Genomic DNA, 19,453 nt, shown 5'->3' with positions numbered 1-19,453 from the left:
GTAATAGTTGGGGTCGATGCGAGACAGTGGGGAGCGAAAGGGAGAGGGGCGATTATGAGCTCAGATCAGTTCAGACAACACAGGCCGAGCGTGATAGAGAGGAAGAAACACTTGAAGGTCAGATGGCTCTTGACTGGCCTTCAACACATACCTCCCAAAAGGCCAAAGTGATTCCCTACCACCCTTACCCACCCCACCAAGGCTGCCATCCCCTTATACAACTCCCATTCATGCCTCAGGCAACACTCTGTGTGACAACACTGGTCAGACCTGTCTCACCGTGCTTTATCACAGGGCTTTGCGTAAGATAACACATTTTAAACAGGCCTGTGCAGAAATAAACTTGAGGTCAACCAAAGTCTTCCACCAAATCAAATGCTACAGTGCACCTGTTTTACTAATTTCTCTCATTTCATATACAATCAATCAATATCTTTCAAAACTATTAAGAGAATTAAACTAAACATAATGAAACTTATCATTTTGCCTTCCCTCCATGTTGTTGCTACATTGTCTGGTGTTTGCAAACCTCTGCACTGAAATCAGTCTCTTATGCGGAATAACACAAGAAGGAAGTATATGACACACTGTTATGTCAACATCATATCAGTGACACAATGCTGGCATCATGACTGGGCTTGTCTCAACAAAATGGCTGACTAACAAAAGAGAAATACACAAAACTGCCTCCCAAACAAGACATATCGCATGTGTAATACTCAGTAAAATTCCACCCACAAACACTTTTGTTTTATTCTGAAAACTTTTAGGTTTTTTTCTTTCTTTCAACAACACATAGCATCAAACGACAGCTGACAGGTCATGCTCTATTTGGGCCTCAGCTAAGCATGGCTGACATCCCATATTTACAGCAGGGAAGCCAAGTCGTTTTTTATGATTAGCTTCCCCTTAATACTGCAGGGGGACCATGTGATCAAAGTGGGGGAAAGGTACTTACCATGTAATCTAAACATAATAAAGTTGACCTTTACGAGTCACACACCAAGTTAAGATGGCTGCGTCCCAAATAACTACTCCACTGCTGCTATTAATAGCAGCCTCACAAAGCCTGAATGGCTCAAACGCAACAAAAAAAACAAACAATAGGTCTAAGGTCGCCACTAAAATACATCCTCCACATGAATATTCCTACTTTGCCTTCTAAGGTTAAATTCACAAATGTTGTCTGTTGTTTTCCACTGCTCCGTTGCACAGCTGCACTGTCTGTTCATGGTTTTAATGTGAAGCGAAACTGTAGCCACTATTTACAGGAAGTGTTTTACTCAACCTTCATAAACACACTCTTACACACACATGCACACGCACACACACTAACGGGCTTACTAAAGAAAAGTGTCACAACTGATCCATGTCGCATAACCATCCATTACCCCACTGCGGTCAACATAAAGCTCTCCGGTCGCACGTCGACAGGAAGTAGTCAGGCAGACTGTGTGCTGCCTCTCATATCCACATTTATAGGGCATGATGTCGATCTGTAGCAGTGACACTTATAAATATAAATATAAGTCTTTGTAAGGTGTGTGAGACTGCGTTATTGTTGCGTCAATGGAAAAAAATACTCTCCCAGGTTGATCTGGAGGTCATCATGGAGGCTACGTTTTATTGACAAGACAGTCAGTGTCAGACATTGTTTTTAATCCCTGAAAGGAAACAGCAAAAGACAGACAATATTAAGACAACACAGGTAATATTGAGTGTTATAGTTTCACAGTCTGTCCACAGTTGTTTGTCTGTCTGAGCGTGTGATCTGCACACGAGTGCATAGTTACAAATGAGACCTCAAACAGGCAACCCAGCATTCAAATACACAAAATATAATCCCTACAAATACTTGATGACACTTTGCTGTCTGCAACCAGGATCTAAAAATTACATACATACATAAAATAAAATAAGTAAAAACAGATGGACGACCTGCAGTGAGCGGAGCTGTTGATTTCCACCACTGGCAGGCGACACAGGCGATATCATGTCTTCATAGGTCCTATAAATGTTAATTTTTGACGCTGCTGTTGTTCCTACGTTGTCCCTTTATATGTCCAGTTTCTGAAGAGTCCCGAGCAGCTCTCTCAGTGCCGCTCACCTTTTCTTTCTCCTTCTCAGCTGCTTCTCTTCACCGTTGGCCGATGTGTCTGGATGTTCGTCTGCGTCTCACTGACTCTGACACACCGTGGACCCGCTCTTGGCAGCCCTCGCAGCCTTCTTGCGTCTCTTGTTGAGCAGGGGGTTGCTCGAAGTGTCGAGGTCTTTGATCTTCACCTGGTCGTAGTCCACACGCATGGTGGCTAAAGCGCTGGTCATCTCCTCCTGTGACAGACAAGGCAGGGGATCGGATATTCAAAGTGTTAGTTCAGAGAAGACGACACCAGTTATATGCTTCAATTGGCTCACAGCTCCACTACTTCCTGATCTTAAGCCAGCTCCTTTATTTCCTGTTTTACATTACTGGACAAACTGATTAATCCAGGTGTGTCTGACCATTGTTGTGAGGTCGTCAGACACACCTGGATTAATCAGTTTGTCCAATAATGTAAAACAGGAAATAAAGGAGCTGGCTAAAGTTCAGGAAGTAGTGGAGCTGTGCATAAAGCCTATTGGCAGAAATCGTACAACAGAGCACACCTGTAATAAATACTCCTTTACTGAATCCTATTCCAAATGATTAACGATACTACTTTTACTCCTGTTATCCAAGAAATGACACAGTAGCAGCACTACTATATTACAAAATTAAATTTCAAGCATGTGTAAAGCCTAAACATTAAGATGTGTTGTATAATCTTTACTGCTTCTGGACATGAAACAGTCCAGCATGTCACTTTCTAATACTTTGAAAAAACAAAAAAACCAAGATGAGACTTATGTATTACTTAGTGAGATGGAGACATAAACCCTTTGACATATATCAGGACTTTATGACCTAAGCTAGGTCTATGCTAAGCAACTGACTCTCTTGGTTCTTGCTCTTTAATACTCAATGTACAAATTCTTAACTCTTGCTAAGTAATTGACTTCCCAAAATGTCAAACTATTCCTTTAAGAGCTAAACCATTTGTCGTGCAGAGAACAATAAACAAAGGTGACTAGGGCAGAGAAAAACCTGTCTGGGAATAGTTTTTTACAAGTTGTGTGAACCCAGAGGAAAAGGTCAGGTCATCGCAGCCTGAGGCCTGGAGCCAGAACAGGCTTCAGACCATGAGAAATGCACTAAAATGCCAGAGGGCCGGTCCGCAGAGTGGAGCTCCTCGAGCCCTGAATATATTATGATTATGGCTGGAGGTCACTCGTCAGTCGTGATCTATCTATGTAGAAAGAGTATAACATCTTGTTTTTTGTGCTTCTTGAGAAGTGGTAGTTCAGGAGTGCAATCTGTGAAATCTTTACGCAAGGTTGCGTCGCCAATTGCAGAAGTGAACAGTGGCATAACTGTGTATTGTGTGCGTATCTTTTTTTTTATTTAACCTTTAAATAAAAAAAGGTTAAATAATTTTGGAATAAAAGTTCTTTTCATAAATTATCACTGGAGAGTCGCTCATTCAGCTCTTGTGAAGGAACGTGTCACTCTACTTTACAGCCACTGAAAAAATATATGATTGCCCAACTGAGACATTTTGCAGAGTGCTGCTGCAGAGGGGAGAGGTAACCCCACAGTGACTTGATGAGAGCAAACAGCCCTCTTGCTCTTTAAGCACATTTTTCTTTGTGTAAACTAGAGAAAGAGGCGAGAAGAGCAACACAGGGCAGTGTGCTCCTTTGTCCTCAGGTGTGTGTGTGAAGTGATAAACTGAAATAACTCCTAGATCAAGAGATTGTGACCACTGCTTCCCCCTGGTGGCAATCTAATCATCATTATGATGGTGATACCCAAAAAAGATTTTAATTATTTTCATCCTCACAAGGACATAAAAAGCTTTTCTACTGATAATTCTGCTTTGCTGCCTTCCATGTTGTAATTATTACAATTCTCAAAGATGTAGCCTATTTCTGTACATTACTGACATCTGTAAAATTACAAGTCACTGTGGTTGATGGCATATTGATGTCATTAGGTATATTAAAACAGACATTATAACAGAAAGCCTTATAAACTGTGGAGCTTAAAGATATCAGCATTTATCAGGTGTGAAGCATCTAATGAAAGATGCTCTTGTGTTGTATTATGGGAAATGTAGGATTCTGTATTTTTAGAGCTTGTCCCATGCTGCACAGTAAATGTTAGGATTATTTTGTCCTCTGCTGTTTTGGTTTGTTTTATCTGTCTCCTGTGAGTCTCTAGACTTAATGGAACAGCTGTAACACCAGCTAAAGCCAACCTAACGCTGGCTTTACGTAATATAACGATGGCTGCAGTAACAGGTTGTAATGCCAACATGTGGCCAGATGGGGTCAGTGTTACTCTGCTGCTGACCTTCACATCCTCCCACATCTCTCTGTCCTCAGCCAGGACCCGGGTCGTGTGCAGCGGAGTGGAGGGAACCACCATGGACTTCTGCAGGGAGCAAACACACACACACACAGATGAAGATGTGAGCAAACACAACTGCACACATAGACAAACAAGATGTTTAACCTGTAGTTGACACAGACACTTACATTGATCCAGGGGTGGTTCATAAACTGAGTGATGGTCATTCTCTCATTAGGGTCTGTCTTCAGGAGCTGGTGGATCAGATCTTTTGCTGGAGGAGTAAAGGAAATGCAAAGATCATTATATTATTAGGAGCACGGCACACACACACACACACACACTTGTGGTCTCAGGGACAGACTGGCCTATTTACACAGCAAGAGCGCGAATGAAGAGGGAGAAAATAGAAATATGACTCTGTGTGTGTGTGGTTGTCACTGCTTAGGGACAGGTGGCTGTTGACTCTGAGTTATCAGTAAGAGGAGTCTGGGCATGCTCATTTGTTATCGTCTGTGAACGGGTAGAACTCCAGGAAAAGCACCAGTTAATGGAGAAGATGAGTCACTTTAAACCATTGTTTACCTCAACATACTGAGTGCAGTCCCTGTGTTTACACAGACTTAGCTCAGGTAAGAACTAAAAAGGATTGAAGGCTGCAGCACCAAGATGTAAACGGAGGCTGTTTAAGAGCAGACTGCGGTGTTCCCCTGCCTACATGATGATGTTTTTGAGCAGCTGCAAATAAACAAGCACTGTGGTTTTCAATATGAGAATTTCTTTTAGGTACAGGCAGTGTACGTGTGTGCAGCATGTTTGTGCAGTCATCCTTCTCTTTCAGATGGGAAACAGAAAAACTGTGCATTGCCACCATCATGTGGTAAAAAGTTGGACTGATTCGACGGCCTACACTACTTTGACAAACACCTTAGTTACTGCACCAGCTCTCAGCGAGAAAAGTTTAGTTTTTTTAACCACATATTTTTTCACAGAGTGAGCGAGGACATTTTGGGAAAGTGAGGACATTTTAGTCGGTCCTCACTTTCTCAGACCCCTTCCAAGGGATAAGACTTTCTAATAAGTTTTTTACAATTAGTAATATTTAATAAGTTAGGTTAAGAGAAATGGTGGTTAAGGTTATGCATTTGTTTTGGATGGTTAAGGTTAGGGTAAGGTGCTAAGGAAAACATTATCTCAATGAGGGTCCTCACAAAGATAGCCATACAAATATGCGTGTGTGTGTGTGTGTGTGTGTGTGTGTGTGTTGATTTGTTGGGGGATTCACACCTTCCTGTGACACCTCAGCCCACTCTGGGTTGGGGAACTCGTACTGGCCCATCCTGATCCTCCTCTTCATGCCCGGGGAAATGGCCTGGCCGGTGTTGGAGTAAAACGGAGGAAATCCACACAAGCTACAAGAGACAAACATGGCGGGTGAGATAGAGCAACTTTAAAACCTCACATTAGTTGTGACATTTACGGCTTCCCACCCAGCGACACGCAGTACTCACAGGATATACATGATGACACCCAGAGACCACATGTCACATGACTTGTCATATTTCTCCGGGCCCAAAACCTCAGGAGCTTATCAATGGTGATATAAGCACACAGAGACAATATACAAGTAGAGATTAGGTTTTATATTGCACAGGCAAAAAATGACTCAGCATATAGCCTACACAGTTTAAACTTGAGAGCTGAATCATAGTAAATAACGCAAAGCAACTTACCCACATAGTACGGTGTATAACAGGGGGTCTGTAGAGGGTTGTGTAGCGTGGTCTCCTTAGCAAAGCCAAAGTCTGTCAACTTGAGGACTGTGTTTCTTTCTGTAGTGGTGTACAGCAGGTTCTCTGGCTGGAGAAGGAGGCAGGAGGAGAAAATAAAGACGTCACAACTTAAATTACCCAGAAAAGTTACAATGGGCTTTGTGAGCTGTTCATCTCTGCACACCTTGATGTCTCTGTGTGCAATGTTCATGTTGTGGAGATAATCGATGGCCGTGCCAATGTCCCTCATGATCTCAGATGCCTCTGGGAAGAAAAGAGGAAAACACAATCTCTCAAACCGGAAGCAATTCCAGTGTCGCACAACAAACTGCAAAGGTGCATGGTTTGTTCTTTCTCTCTGTTGTGTGAAATCCATCCATCCCTCCATCAGTCCTCACCTTTCTCAGTGAAGGCCTGGTCTCCTCTGACCTGGATTCGGCTGAACAGCTCACCTCCCTCCATACTGGAAACACACACACAGATACATGCACAAACACACAATTACAGACTGCATACAGTACATGACAATAATCTACAGTATTGTTTGTGACATTATGGAGCATTTTCTACATTTGAATTCAAGTAATTTGTACTCATTTCGATCAAAGCAGTAATGAATAATAAAGTAAAGCAGAAAGAAAAATAGAAAGATCACCATATAAATGACATATTACTACAATATAAATAACATTCTTTACATTATTCTACATCACTTTTTATATTAATTCATTTGGCAAATAAGCGAGGGACAATAATACTAAAGCAGTTGGAGACTCTAAAGTAAGAACCAAGCACTCAATATGTTCAATAACTGTGAGCTAAATCTGTTCACATGTTTTGCAGCAACTCTCACCCTAAATCTTTCAAACCTTTTATTCTTTCACTTTCAGAGTGAACTGATAAGTGAAATTGAAAATCTAAAGATACTGTATGAAAGTCACCCTCAGAAAAAATGAAACAGTAGGTCAGGACCAAACAGGGAAGAAGGCAAAAGTACCAACATCTTCTTATTAAAAAGAACCAGCAGGATTTTTGAGAAATGATATAGTAGTGCAATATTTTTTTAATTTATGAAATGTCTATCAGTAAGATGGCAACAATTCATCTCTGTTGTCTCATTCATTTATGCTTGTGACACAGTTTGGCCAAACAATATTATATAATAATACTATTTGATAATATAATTTCAATTATTATAGCTGAAGGCTGCAACATAGAGAGAGGGCAAAGGTGTCTGAATACTCCCTGAATGCACTATACAAATGCAATGATACAACAGTATTTTACGTATATAAACACATCTACTCTGATCACATCTCATAACTGAGACCTGTGACTGACAGGTCCAGACGCCTCTGACCTTCAAATAGTTTCAGATTTAGATGTTTGTGTTTTACATTCCCCATTTTCACAGGTACATATCTAACACCAGTCTGATGTCTGAAACTCCCCTTCCTGTTCCTCAGAAAAATCTTTGTTGTGCTCAGTGTGACGTGGTCGTGCTCCAAAAAGTGCATTAAGTAAGAACGTAGTTTTTGTGGTCCACGAGTGCACCGATGAACAGATAGCTAAGGCAGAAATGTGACTGTGACTTTGAGCTACAAACTGCACTTGCAGTCCCACTCTGACCCACGCTCATATACAGGAAGCAGCACCCACACAAAAACACAGACACACACACACACACAAGGTCACTACACACATAACAACACAACCACTTGTTGAGTCAATAGATGTGACGGTGAGAGACGAGTCAGTCTTTGTTTAAAATTCCCACACTGACAAAGCAAAGTGTCACTCTGGTTTCTCTTCTCCTTTGAACAACTTAATTAAACTGTTTTTCCCCCTTTTTACAAGTGGAAAAGTGTGTAAAAGAAAAAAAAAAAGTCCAGAGCTCAGCAACGTGTATGCACATCACAGTCACACAGTCTTTTAGCCAGAGTCATATGGGGGTATTATTTTGAACAGCTTTCCATGACATGTGAGGCCCAGATGGGGCTCTTTCTCTATCTCACCATCAGTGTCAACGTCTTCACTTTGTCAGGTCTTTTGTCTAAACTTTATCACGGGTGAATGTTCAGCTCTAAACACACACCACCAGAACCTTTATGACCCTGTTGGTACATATCAAAAGATTCCCTATATAATCCAAAATCCTATTTGTAACATGAGCTTTATTTTGTTGACCATCTAGCTACATAATGACTTATGACGAACAGATGACCTTTGACCCTCATAACATGGTGGAAAAAAACAAATGGTGTCAGCTGAAGGAAGCAAACCACACACTGAAGACATGTTTGCATTTAGCTGAGCATCCAAAGTCTGGCAGGAAATGGTCTTGAAATCTGGAGATATGAAGTCTTGTGTTTCCTCAGCAGTGTTCAAAAGCTGTTTCCCACATTGATTCAAACAGAAATACAGTGAAGCTGCAATTTCCCTAACAAAACATATGCAAATTTAATGTTTGTTTGTTTGGAGGTGATGAAATTTTACTGAAGTGTGTGTTTTAAGAATCCGTCACTACAGAGTTTCTACAGTACATGTGCATCTAAATAAATTAGAATATCATGGAAAAAGTTTATTTTTGTCAGTAATTAAATTCATAAAGTGAAACTAATACATTATATAGATCCATTACAAACAGAATGAAACATTTCATGTTTTTATGTATTTCATCTCTTTTAATTGTAATGATTATGGCTTACATTTAATGAAGGCCTTCAGTATCTAAAGCAATTTGAATATTACAAAAGACCAATTTAAAAAAGCATGTTTAATATGGAAATGTTGGCCTTCTGAAAAGTATGTCCATCTATATGCACTCAATACTTGGTTGGGGGCGGGGCTATTTTGACTTGTACTAGCCTACTGGAAATGGACTGGAAAAGAAACATGTAGAAACTGAGCAGAGTCACAACAGAAACACAGTACATGTTTGCTGGTATTTGTTGACCTTTGTTCAAAATAGGTTTGTTAGAAACAGCTTATTTGATAAATTCACTTCACTTTTTAAGATCTGTGCTCTTTAGAGCTGTGACATATCTTTGGGCATTTTGGCAGAGAGAGGGGGAATGAAATGTACTCTAGTAAAGGGCCGCCCAATGTGGGATTCTAACCCTAACCCACTCAACGCCCCGACACCTCAAAATTTATATTCAGTGTGAGGTGCTCCACCAGTTTTGCGCACGATACTAAAATAGCAGAACTCAGCGGAAAATACTTGTCTAGTCATCTGAACTTTTCAATAAGTAAAAACAACAGCAGTTTTATGCTTTAAATAATTTCTTAAATCAAATTTAAATAATTATTTTTTTTAGACATAGGAGAAATTCATTCTTCACCTTTAGCCAATAACTTCCATCAAAGACAAAGATTAGAGTAAGGAAGCAGGTGGTTGTCAGGGGAAAGTATTTAGATGGATCAGGGTGTATAAACAGGTGAAGGGGTGAAATTTGAATCCTACCACTCCATGATGATGAGCAGGCATTTCTTCCCATGGTGCATGTTTTCGTACAGGTTTAGGATGCGAACGATGTATGGTCCTCCTGACACTCGCCAGTGAAGCTCCACTTCTCGTCTAGCTTTGGGGCTGTCGTACAGAATCTGGGTAGACACACACAGACACAAAGACGATGCGATAAACAAACAAAAAAACACTTTTCACAACTGACAAACTTATGAATTTACATCTATGTAATTCAGTTATGCTCCAAAGTTATAGTTTATTCACTTTAAGATAGTATATTATTGTATAAACAATTAATATATTCATTGGGAATAGCCTTAGTTCAATTAATGATGATTGTTAGTTGCCCTAAAGTCTATACCAGAAGGGAAAATAATGACTAATATACCTATAATAATAATTTCCATATCACCGACACCTATTACATCATCTAAAAACAATGGCATCCACATCACCTAGTCAGATATCATTAAGTCAACAACTCCCTTTTTTGTGACCATTTATCATCCATGACAGGTTCATAGATAAAAAGAGAATATCTCAAATTTATATGTTCTTACATGACACTGCAGGGCCAGAAACTCACAGCGCTCAATGAGAAAACAACGAATACGCAGTGTCATAAGTGATCATTGTGTGAGCAAATTGAAATCAATCAATTTGATTTACTTTAACACAGATTATCTCTGGCAAATAAGATTACAGTCACCTGTAGAGGGGGATCAAATCCAGAACTAGCACTTAGCACTGAGCTAACATGTTTTCGCTTACAGCTGCAGCGAACTGAGGAATAACAACCAACAAAGGCCAAAACTCTGATCTGAACACTCAGAAACAGCAGCTTCCACACTCCCTGGAGGAGTAATGTGAAGCTTTTGACTAGTCAGTTCTTTTTTTATTGTTGTTGAAAGGTGTCATAACCATATGAGCAGTTTAAATTTTAAAGATTTAAAGATAAAAAGAAAACTTCAATCCTCATCAAGGGCGTTGAACAGGAACCAGACAAGGCTTGTGTAAGCCAGACAGTCTGCAAGTTGTTTCCCATCAAACGGCTTCAGCTATCATAACACTGCACTGATAACACAACCACCTTCTGCAGGGAGTGAACTTTTTTGGTTTGGTTAGCTCATGAGTGATGGGCTTGAACTGTGAACCCTTGTCTTATTATACTGTTACACAGCAGCAGCACGCCCACTGGGAACCTGCTTGATAATGTAAGTAAAGTAAAACTGCACAGATGTTGGACCAAAATTGTTAGAGTACATCCTCCAGGGCAGCTGAGCATGAGAATATACAGCACGCTCACTCAGGCTTAAAATCAAGATCAACACCACTGTGATTCCTGTTGGTTAGATCTGGTCTAGAGAAAGGAAAAACACACAGAGGCTGATCATAAGACATCACGATGAAGACTCTGTGAAACTTTCCACTTTCCTGTGGCTTTAAACTCTTTCCACAAGCATAAAACATATCACAACACCTGAGTGTAACTAACTACGCTAGTGCAGCTACTATAATAAAGTAAGTCGAGGACACGTATAGCCTATAGTTAGCCTGGTCACACGACAGGATGTGTGTTTGACATAAGCAGATGCACACACACTCACACTCACACGCACATGCACTCACAGCAGGTGGTGGACCTTGACATAGCTCACGTCTTCAGTCATGGTGTATTTTTGGGACATGGCAGTGATGGAGCGATCTCCTTCTATCCTTCCCTTCGCAAGAGCAGCGGGGCGACGACAGTACACAACACACTGTCTGAGGCACTGACTGGCTCGATGACTCACGACAGACACGCAAACGTTAAATCTGTGCTGTGTGTGTGGTGTGGTGTGGTGGCAGGTGATTTTGAAGCCATCAAAAATGTGAGGAGAATTATTTATAAACTCTTATGTAGTTATTGTGTGGGTGAGAATTACATTTCCTGGAAACTCCAAAATGCCAGAAAAAAAAAACACCTCAAAACTGTTACTGTTGTGTTTCAGCTCACTAATGTTGGAAAGAGGAAGTGAGGAGTTCAGAGCACAAACTGGGTGTTGAAAGTAGAAGTTGAGGGTTTCCGGTGACTTATATGTCTGATCTGCTACTATTTGTGTCCTACTTAATTCAACCTTGCCCACTGAACCTGACTTGAAACTAAACAGAGGACAGCCTTATGTTTCTGCTGCGTCATTGTCTTTTTATGACTTTAATCAGAGCAGACCGGTTGCCTTAATTTCCTGTAGTGACATAGAATTGGCTATAATAAAAAAGAGAAACGTGAGAATTAGACACGCATATAAAACAGACAGAGATCTGAAGACAAGGTTAATCCTCCGATGGACTCTGGATTCTTCTGTGAGGCAACATCATGGAGGGTGAACTGAACTGATCCTGCTCTAAACCAATCAACCACATCTCCATAAGCCCTGTAAACCAATCAGATCTCTGTTCAAAGACACTGCAACACACACACCAACATGTTCACACTCACTCTCTCACTCACGCTGGTCAGAGTGCTGTCAGTATATCTTGATGAAAGGCGTCTTATCTTTACAACAACTATAAAGTGCTGCTCATAAAGTCGACAGCAAAGTGATCTAGGAAGTGGGAAAAGAGTCGATCAATAATCGAAATGTATAGCAAGTTAATGACAACGCTCAAGTATTGATGTTGCCGCTTTGAGAAGCTGTGTTAACCACACTGTGGGTCAGCATCTTAGTTTAACTTGCCAATGTGCTACTAAAGGCCGATGATGCTGAAAAAGTCACATTTGACCAACAAGGTTTTGCTTAAACATTAATGTCTAAATTTAATTTTTCAGAAATCCACCTCATAGTTGTTTAGATTTAAAAAAACACAAATGCCTAACAAACATATATACGTGTCACCCTTTGGTCTCCGTAGTTGTTGATATAAAATTTAACTGAAATAAGTTCAATAGTTGTCCAGTCTGGCCCAAAGTGGTGAGCCGACCACACAACATAGCCATCTGTGGAGCTGCTGATAACGTGGGTAAATATGATAAGAAACAAGAATGTTTTCCTAATAATTATTAAGTGCTTTGTTCAGTGTCAAAAAACAATTTAAAATCTTAAAAGAGAACCCAAATATCACAACCCCTACCCCACACCCTCCTAGATTTTGTATAATTTTCCATGACATTAACACACAGTGGTGCACTCAACACAAAACTTTGTGAGTAAAATCCCCATGAATCTCCCCACGGGACAATAAAAACATAAAGTTCCTCTGTGTTGGTGAAGACAGAGCAGGAGTCATCATCTATTCTACACCAACACAACTTTCAGCTCGTTTGAATACTACAAAATCCCTCACAACCACCACAAAGGTTATTGAGGTTAAACACCCAAATCTGCTGCATTTTTGTTCGCGATGACTTCTCAAAACGTCTGCAAAACGACGAGAGAGTCAGTGAACGCTCCAAAACAAGCGCATAAAGCCAAAAACCCCTGAGACTGATTAACTTTTCTTTTTTTTTTAACATCTCCAGCTGCCTGCCGTGAACCTGCGTGAGATCTGGGTGTTGGTTTTGCTGAATAGATCTGTTTTTCGAGCAGAGTCTGACTAAACAACTGAGAATTTCTCAATGGCATTTTTGGTGTCTGTGGCTCCCAGATGAAAGCCAGATGTGCCACCACCAGCAGCAGCATGCCAGTGAACTCATCACAAAGGTGAACATACACAAACACACTGAATGAAAGTAAGATTTTGGCTGTGAGTGGAGGAAGCCTGCACACACACACACACACGGACCTGTAGCTCGCCCGGCTTTCCATGCACTAAGCTGGAAGGCACTTCAGACGCTAAAATGGAACAATCTGCAGCCAAATTCATGCAGCTAAGTTAATGGCGGTGCTCAGGTTGACGGCTAAGCTCTCTCTCTCTCTCAGGGCTCCCTCTCCTACCTGGAGTCAGACAAATCCAAGTTAAAAGAATCCTGATGAGTATAACTGAATTAGATTAAGCGGATGGCTCCCCCCAGCTCTGCTGCAAAGTGGATTAAGCCTATACCCATTTATTATGTTTAGTGCTCAGAGCAACACTTAATTAAAAAGCCAGTGAGCTGCTCAGCTCTGCTCCTCCTGCCCCCTGCACGTCCAGCAGCTCCTGATTATTTCCTCTTGCTTTCTATTTGTCTCGAGATTTAAATATAATATCCAGAGAAAGTTGCAAATGGCAATAAAGCACAATAAATAGCTCCATCAGGTGCATTAAAAAAGCTGTCACTTGGTTTCGGTGCGATGCCATTTACAAGCAGACCAACAGAGACGCCAGTAAAAGCTCCAACAGAGACGGCAAAATGTGATTTTTTTTTTATGAGTGTTTCCCCCTGGCATCTCTAAAACCTCTTAACCGGTTCTTCAGAGAGCAGAGGAGGTTCAGCGGCTGAGTGCGGTGAGTTTGTGGTGTTTTCTCTAAGCTGGGGTCACCCTGACCTACTGGTAGCTTTCCTCTGTCTGTGGAGGCTGCATGAGGCCTGTCAGGTGCCGTTGTGGATGTCATGAGAGGTCACATGAACACACAGAAAAAGATTTCCCCAGATCAAAAGTTTCTCTTGTACAGATCAATGTTTTCTTATAAATTAGCTCCTCAGGTCAGGTATATAAAACAAAACTCCCTGAGGATTTCCACACGGGATACATTCTTTTTATTCTTTCCTCTGTTGGCATTTTGTAATTGTTTCCTCCCCTCCCTTTTCCCTCGTCCAATAAGATGCTATCAACCATCCCATCCCTCCTGGCCTTTCATCATCTTACTATTTTCTGCTGCAGTTTATCTCTCTTTCTCATCTTCTGTTTCTTCTTTCTATCCCTGAGTCTACAGTTCTGCTTGTGACACCGCTGCTGCCGGGTTTGGCAGCTCAGCTCCAGATGGATTACTGTAAGCCACTAAATCTCCCTGAGTCTGTCGCCCGGTGGTGACAGGTGACAGCCTGATGACCTGGCCGTGCATTGCGTGCGTTTACGCCCGTGTGAAGGCGCGGCGAGTTTCCACTGCTCCCAGAATAAAAGGTGTCACCGCCAAAATGTATGTGTCTTCATGAAGCAGGGCGACATATCACAGCTATACCGTGCTCGCATTCAGCACGTGTAGAGCATGTGAGTGCAACATGTATGGTGCCAATGTGAGCAGCAGACACACACATGCAAACACAGCCTAGACATGTGTGTACAGGCTACACCAGACACTGCTGTTCAGAAATGTGTGTGTGTGTGTGTGCATGTATGTGGAGTAAAATATCAGTGTAGAGCAGTGCACCATGAGTGGAGAGCTATTCAGCATCACAAAGACTGGGTTTGTTTGTCACTTTCCACAACTCCTCTGCAAAGCTGAGCCCTGTTGTTTATAACACAGAGAATAAAGGTCAAAGGTCTTTGAAGTTGGCACCATTGTCAACCTAGTTTCCAATTCTTATTTGATCTCAGACATAAAAAAAAGAAACCTGTTGTGATATCAAGATGAGTCAAGATCAAACGATAGCAGCTGCTCATAAATTCAAAACACAAACCAAAATACCTTCACACAGATTATTTGTGTTTGGCCAGACAAGGAAAAGGTTTGATTATTTTTGGAAACTCGCACAAAGCTGTTGTTAAGATACCATGAGTGGATAACTGAGTTTACAGCCTGGATATAACACAAGTGTCAGGTGACTTCAGTACCTTCAGTGCGCACTTCTCCCCTGTCTTCTTATTGAAGCACTGGAGGACTTTGCCATTGATCCCTAAGCCCAGAACCTGACTAGAGATTTTATAATCGTCCGTGACTGCGTTTCTTTTTATCTCCAGTTTGGGGTAGATGGGCAAGAGGAAGTGGGTGGGCTCGCTGTCTGCGTCCTTTCTGTCAGTTGTAGCCGACAGCTCCGGCTGCTGCTGCTGCTCCTGCTGCTCCGGCTCCTTCTGCTCCTTCTGCTCCGGCTGCTTGGTCTCCCCGGCCGGGGAGTCCGGCTCCGCTTCAGCCATCGGTGCTTGCTGCTGCGGTTGCTCCTTTCCGTTCCCATTTTGAAGCATGTTCTCACCGGCTCGTTGTCACCACCAGCGCTTCTCAGAAGAGGAAGGCGCGAGTGATTCACCAAAGTAATATGATGACTCCTGCTGCTGCCCTCCCGCCGGTAACTGCGTAAAAGCTGCGGCGCGTCTGGCTGTCCCGGACACCGGAGCTCCAATGAGAACTCCCTCACAGCTGATTAAACCAAAAAAAAAAAAGATTTAAACTACACAATTTATGTCTCTCAACTTCAACACCCGCCTTTTCTTCTCTCTCTCTCTCTCTTTGTTTTAAATTGCTCGGTCAGCGGTCAATGCTGTCCGCCCAAAGAAATCCCAACAATCCAGCGCCTCCTGAATGACCCAAGCACCAGGTCCGAGTCCGTCTCTCTGGTACGCTGCTGCTGTCCACTTGGCTGTGTTGATCTCCGTTTCCCGTTAGTCCGGAGCCCTTTGGTTGTAGCCTATTCACATGGCCAGTTACTGTCACTTTCCGTGTAAGCACCACCCACCTTCGGTTCAGTCATATTTCTCAACTGGCCCGATGTGACCGCCTTAAAGGAGCAGACCACAAGTTTATGCTCATGAAAAGTTACAGTATTTTTATCTTGAAAACCACTGGAGCTGAAACTGAAGCTGAAACATAAATGAAAATGTCACATTAACATTGTATTTTGGAACATTTAAAAAAAAAAATCACAAACAACTGATTATGAGACCAACTAAAGAGGAGTGGCAACTTTTTGGTAAAGTTTGATGCAGATACAGATAAAAAAAAAAAAAAAAAAAGTTTATTATGTTTGTGAGCTTCAGACAGTGTATGAAGAACAAATGACAACTGAAAGTGTCTGTGTAGGCTACGTTTCTATTCAGTAGTCCAGTGCAGTAGTGACTCTCCAATCCCAAAGTTGGTTGAAGGCGCAGTCTCTGCTAAAGCACAAAAAATGAGTTGCTTGAATTGTTATTATTTTTTCCACGTCTACACTGAGCTCTTGTGTTTCCAAGCAGTTTGATATGGCAGCACAAGGCGTTGGCTACATGTTGTGAGTGGAAAATACAGAGCTGCACTTTCAAACGCTTCATGAAACAGGATACTAACTGGAGTCTATTTTGGGTGAGTAATAAAACCACTAAAAAGGAGATACACACAAACACATAGGGCAAACACCCAATCACCTATAGTCACACCATAGTAAACACGGTGCATAACCTGAGCAACAGCCTCACAGACACAGACAGCGGCTAATCTCATTTCCTGGACTTTGCTTTTTTTCCTTGAAGAAATGAAGAAAAAAAAAGAAGCACGAACTAAACTTCTGGTTGTAATATAGATCAATTCAACCATGTTCAGATACTGTGACTATACTGACCAGCACGTGTCAGTAGCTGTTGGGTTTGGGGATCAGCCAGATGACGGCTATTTAAACGTCCTCAGGCCTGGACTGTGAGCTGCCCCGTCCAGGAATAGACTGTGGATGTAGCAACCTGTGTTTGGTTTCTCTGTTATTTCTGACACTGACTTCACTATTACCTGTGGGAGGATATATTACAAAACAGACCGGAAAGAAACAGGTTCATAGTTAACAGAAACCAGATATTATCCATGTTTTTTTTAAGAAATGTGAGTTGATATCTATTCACTTATGGGCTAGAAACAGTGGCAGTGACTCATTCGACCAGACATTACAGCTTATACAGTCTGACCCCCAAAGTCAAATCCAGTTGTGTTGATGGAGGTGCTGAAGCGACGGTTGTAATACTGGAGCTTCCAGTGCGAAATGCATGTGGGGGAAAAAAGAAGCCGCTCATCCAGAAGACAGGTGGGATGCCATTATAGATCCATTCCTGTGCAGGACATTGATCCTCTGGGGCAGGTCTGACACTCAGAGATGGGTTGGGCCTGGAGGGAGAGAGATATGCAGCCGGTCGAAGAGTTTTTGTATTCTTAGAAAGCAGCAGAGTCTTGAATTATTAGAGCAGAAGAGAAATGTCATAAAAAGTCCATCTGATACGTTGTGCACAGAAATCACTCCCAAATGTCAAACGTCCAAGAGCCATGCCTCACTGCAAAGACTAAAACATGGATGAATGCCAGAATTTAAGTTTGGTTCGAGGTATGTGTGTGGAGTTAGTGTGTATTTCTATTTAAAATTAGCCGGGCTGTGCCATCAGTCCTGCAGCTAAATACAGAGATACATAAACATAGAGGTAGGTAACCGTTTAAATATCAGAGGGCATGTAGTTTAGAGGCTGAGACTTTCATCTAACCAGTGGTTCCTGGTGCTGATAAGAGAGGTCAGAGGGGTGATAACTGGTATGTGTCTGTGTGCCGCCTTGCCTCGACTCTCCACATACAGTATCAGGCACAGTGTTGTTGAACAGGCTGTTGGCCATTAGATCCAGCTGTGATGACGTCACCATTAAACCCCTCAGAGTCTTGACAACATCACTAAAGACTGAGACACAAAACACACAAGGACCAGTTACTGAGAGACTTTTAAATTTTTAAATGAACCAATCTTAGATTATTGGATTTTTAATCCATTTAAAAACGATTTACAGTATGTGCATCACTATTGTTTATTCATGGGATCAGGTTATGCAAAAGCAAAAACCCAACCATTAAAAGTCATAAAAAGAGATCTCTGATTGAGGTAAAATGAATGCCAAGGACAAAGATTTACACCCAACTCGGTCAAAATACATTCACATAGAAAAAAAAAGTTTAAAAAAAAATGCTGGCCACCAAAAACATTAGGACAATATCACATTAAGGAAAAAAAACATCAAAACAGTTTTATTACTGGTACATCTGTGAGAGCCTGATGCAACTGAACAGTGACTTACTGTCATTCCCAGCTCTATGTTACAGCCGTGGAGTCAACAAACAGATGCAAACAAAGGTGAAGTCTAATTCCCCTCACTCTTATCATGGTCTGTTAAATGCTCTCTGTTCTCCAGTATCTAACCTTGGCGTCCACATTTGTGTTTATCTGCAGGGAGACTCCAGACGAAGAGTAGACACGATCATCAGTAAGAGCAGCGGGACAATAGAAATCCTCCAGCACACTGAGCAGACATCGTCCGTCCCAATCATCTGTCACACAGTCGCCATAATTTATCTCCCCCCGCGGGGTATTTTAGCACCTGAGCAGGTGGAGGACGGAGAGAGAGGAGACAGACAGATGAACACAAACACATTGTCTGACTGAGAAAAACACTCATTGTTTGTCGTTAAAGGGCCTGTTTTCCTCTAAGCCTAAACCTTAAGCATCCACAATGACATGAAACTGCTCACAGTAGAATAGCAATGGGACGTGAGTAATGCAGGACAGGTTATGGGGACTAAGGAGACATGAGCAGACTGATAAAAGAGCCACAAAACGGAAAGAGCAGCAGGAGAAAAAGAGACAAAACAAGAGAGAAAATAAGATCACGAATAATGGCTTTGCAACTACTGCTCCCAAGAGGCACTTTAACACAGACAGAAGCCTTCTCTCCCACACCTTGTATGGGACGGCGTGCTGGTGTTCATCCAGGAACATTTTAAGTTGGCAAATGTTTAGGTCTCTCTCCATCTGTGAACTTGTAAGGAATGCCGGAGCTCAAAGGGCCAAACTTCCTTCGCTCCAAACCATTTACAGGGAGCAGATGGAGGTCAACCAATAAGGCAGATATATAACACCGGTGTACTGAAGCAGGAAAAAGCCACGAAAAAAAGGGACATTATGTGTCGACGCCGACAGTCCAGACAGTTCGGTCAGACCCAGAGGAGACAGTCAGCACG

General features: G+C 41.8%; 1 protein-coding gene across 1 annotated transcript; it reads right to left on the bottom strand.

Annotated features, from left to right (window-relative positions):
* Positions 1 to 1,637: 1,637 nt before the first annotated feature.
* On the bottom strand, positions 1,638 to 16,143 carry mapkapk3 (MAPK activated protein kinase 3). The gene is made up of 10 exons (XM_083972551.1): positions 15,343 to 16,143; positions 9,668 to 9,807; positions 6,600 to 6,664; positions 6,386 to 6,465; positions 6,163 to 6,289; positions 5,941 to 6,016; positions 5,717 to 5,841; positions 4,618 to 4,703; positions 4,433 to 4,513; positions 1,638 to 2,331 (listed from the first exon to the last, which is right to left on the bottom strand). Exons 1-10 carry the CDS (start codon positions 15,688 to 15,690, stop codon positions 2,176 to 2,178), a joined length of 1,284 nt encoding a protein of 427 aa, XP_083828677.1. The 5' UTR covers positions 15,691 to 16,143; the 3' UTR covers positions 1,638 to 2,175.
* Between the last annotated feature and the right edge of the window lie 3,310 nt (positions 16,144 to 19,453).

This window comes from Trachurus trachurus (assembly GCF_905171665.1).
Source record: "Trachurus trachurus genome assembly, chromosome: 5".
Taxonomy (NCBI): Eukaryota; Metazoa; Chordata; class Actinopteri; order Carangiformes; family Carangidae; genus Trachurus; species Trachurus trachurus.
Note: the sequence above shows the minus strand (reverse complement) of the source record. Positions and strands in the feature narration are given on the sequence as shown.

Bases quoted from the DNA above. Each gene is read 5' to 3' on its own strand.
- mapkapk3 (XM_083972551.1), bottom strand. From the start codon at position 15,690: ATGCTTCAAAATGGGAACGGAAAGGAGCAACCGCAGCAGCAAGCACCG. The intron at 9,808-15,342 runs GTACTGAAGTCA...GTGTCTACCCAG, and splicing joins GGGAGAAGTGCGCACTGAAG to ATTCTGTACGACAGCCCCAA. The intron at 4,514-4,617 runs GTAAGTGTCTGT...TGCTCCCTGCAG, and splicing joins TGAACCACCCCTGGATCAAT to AAGTCCATGGTGGTTCCCTC.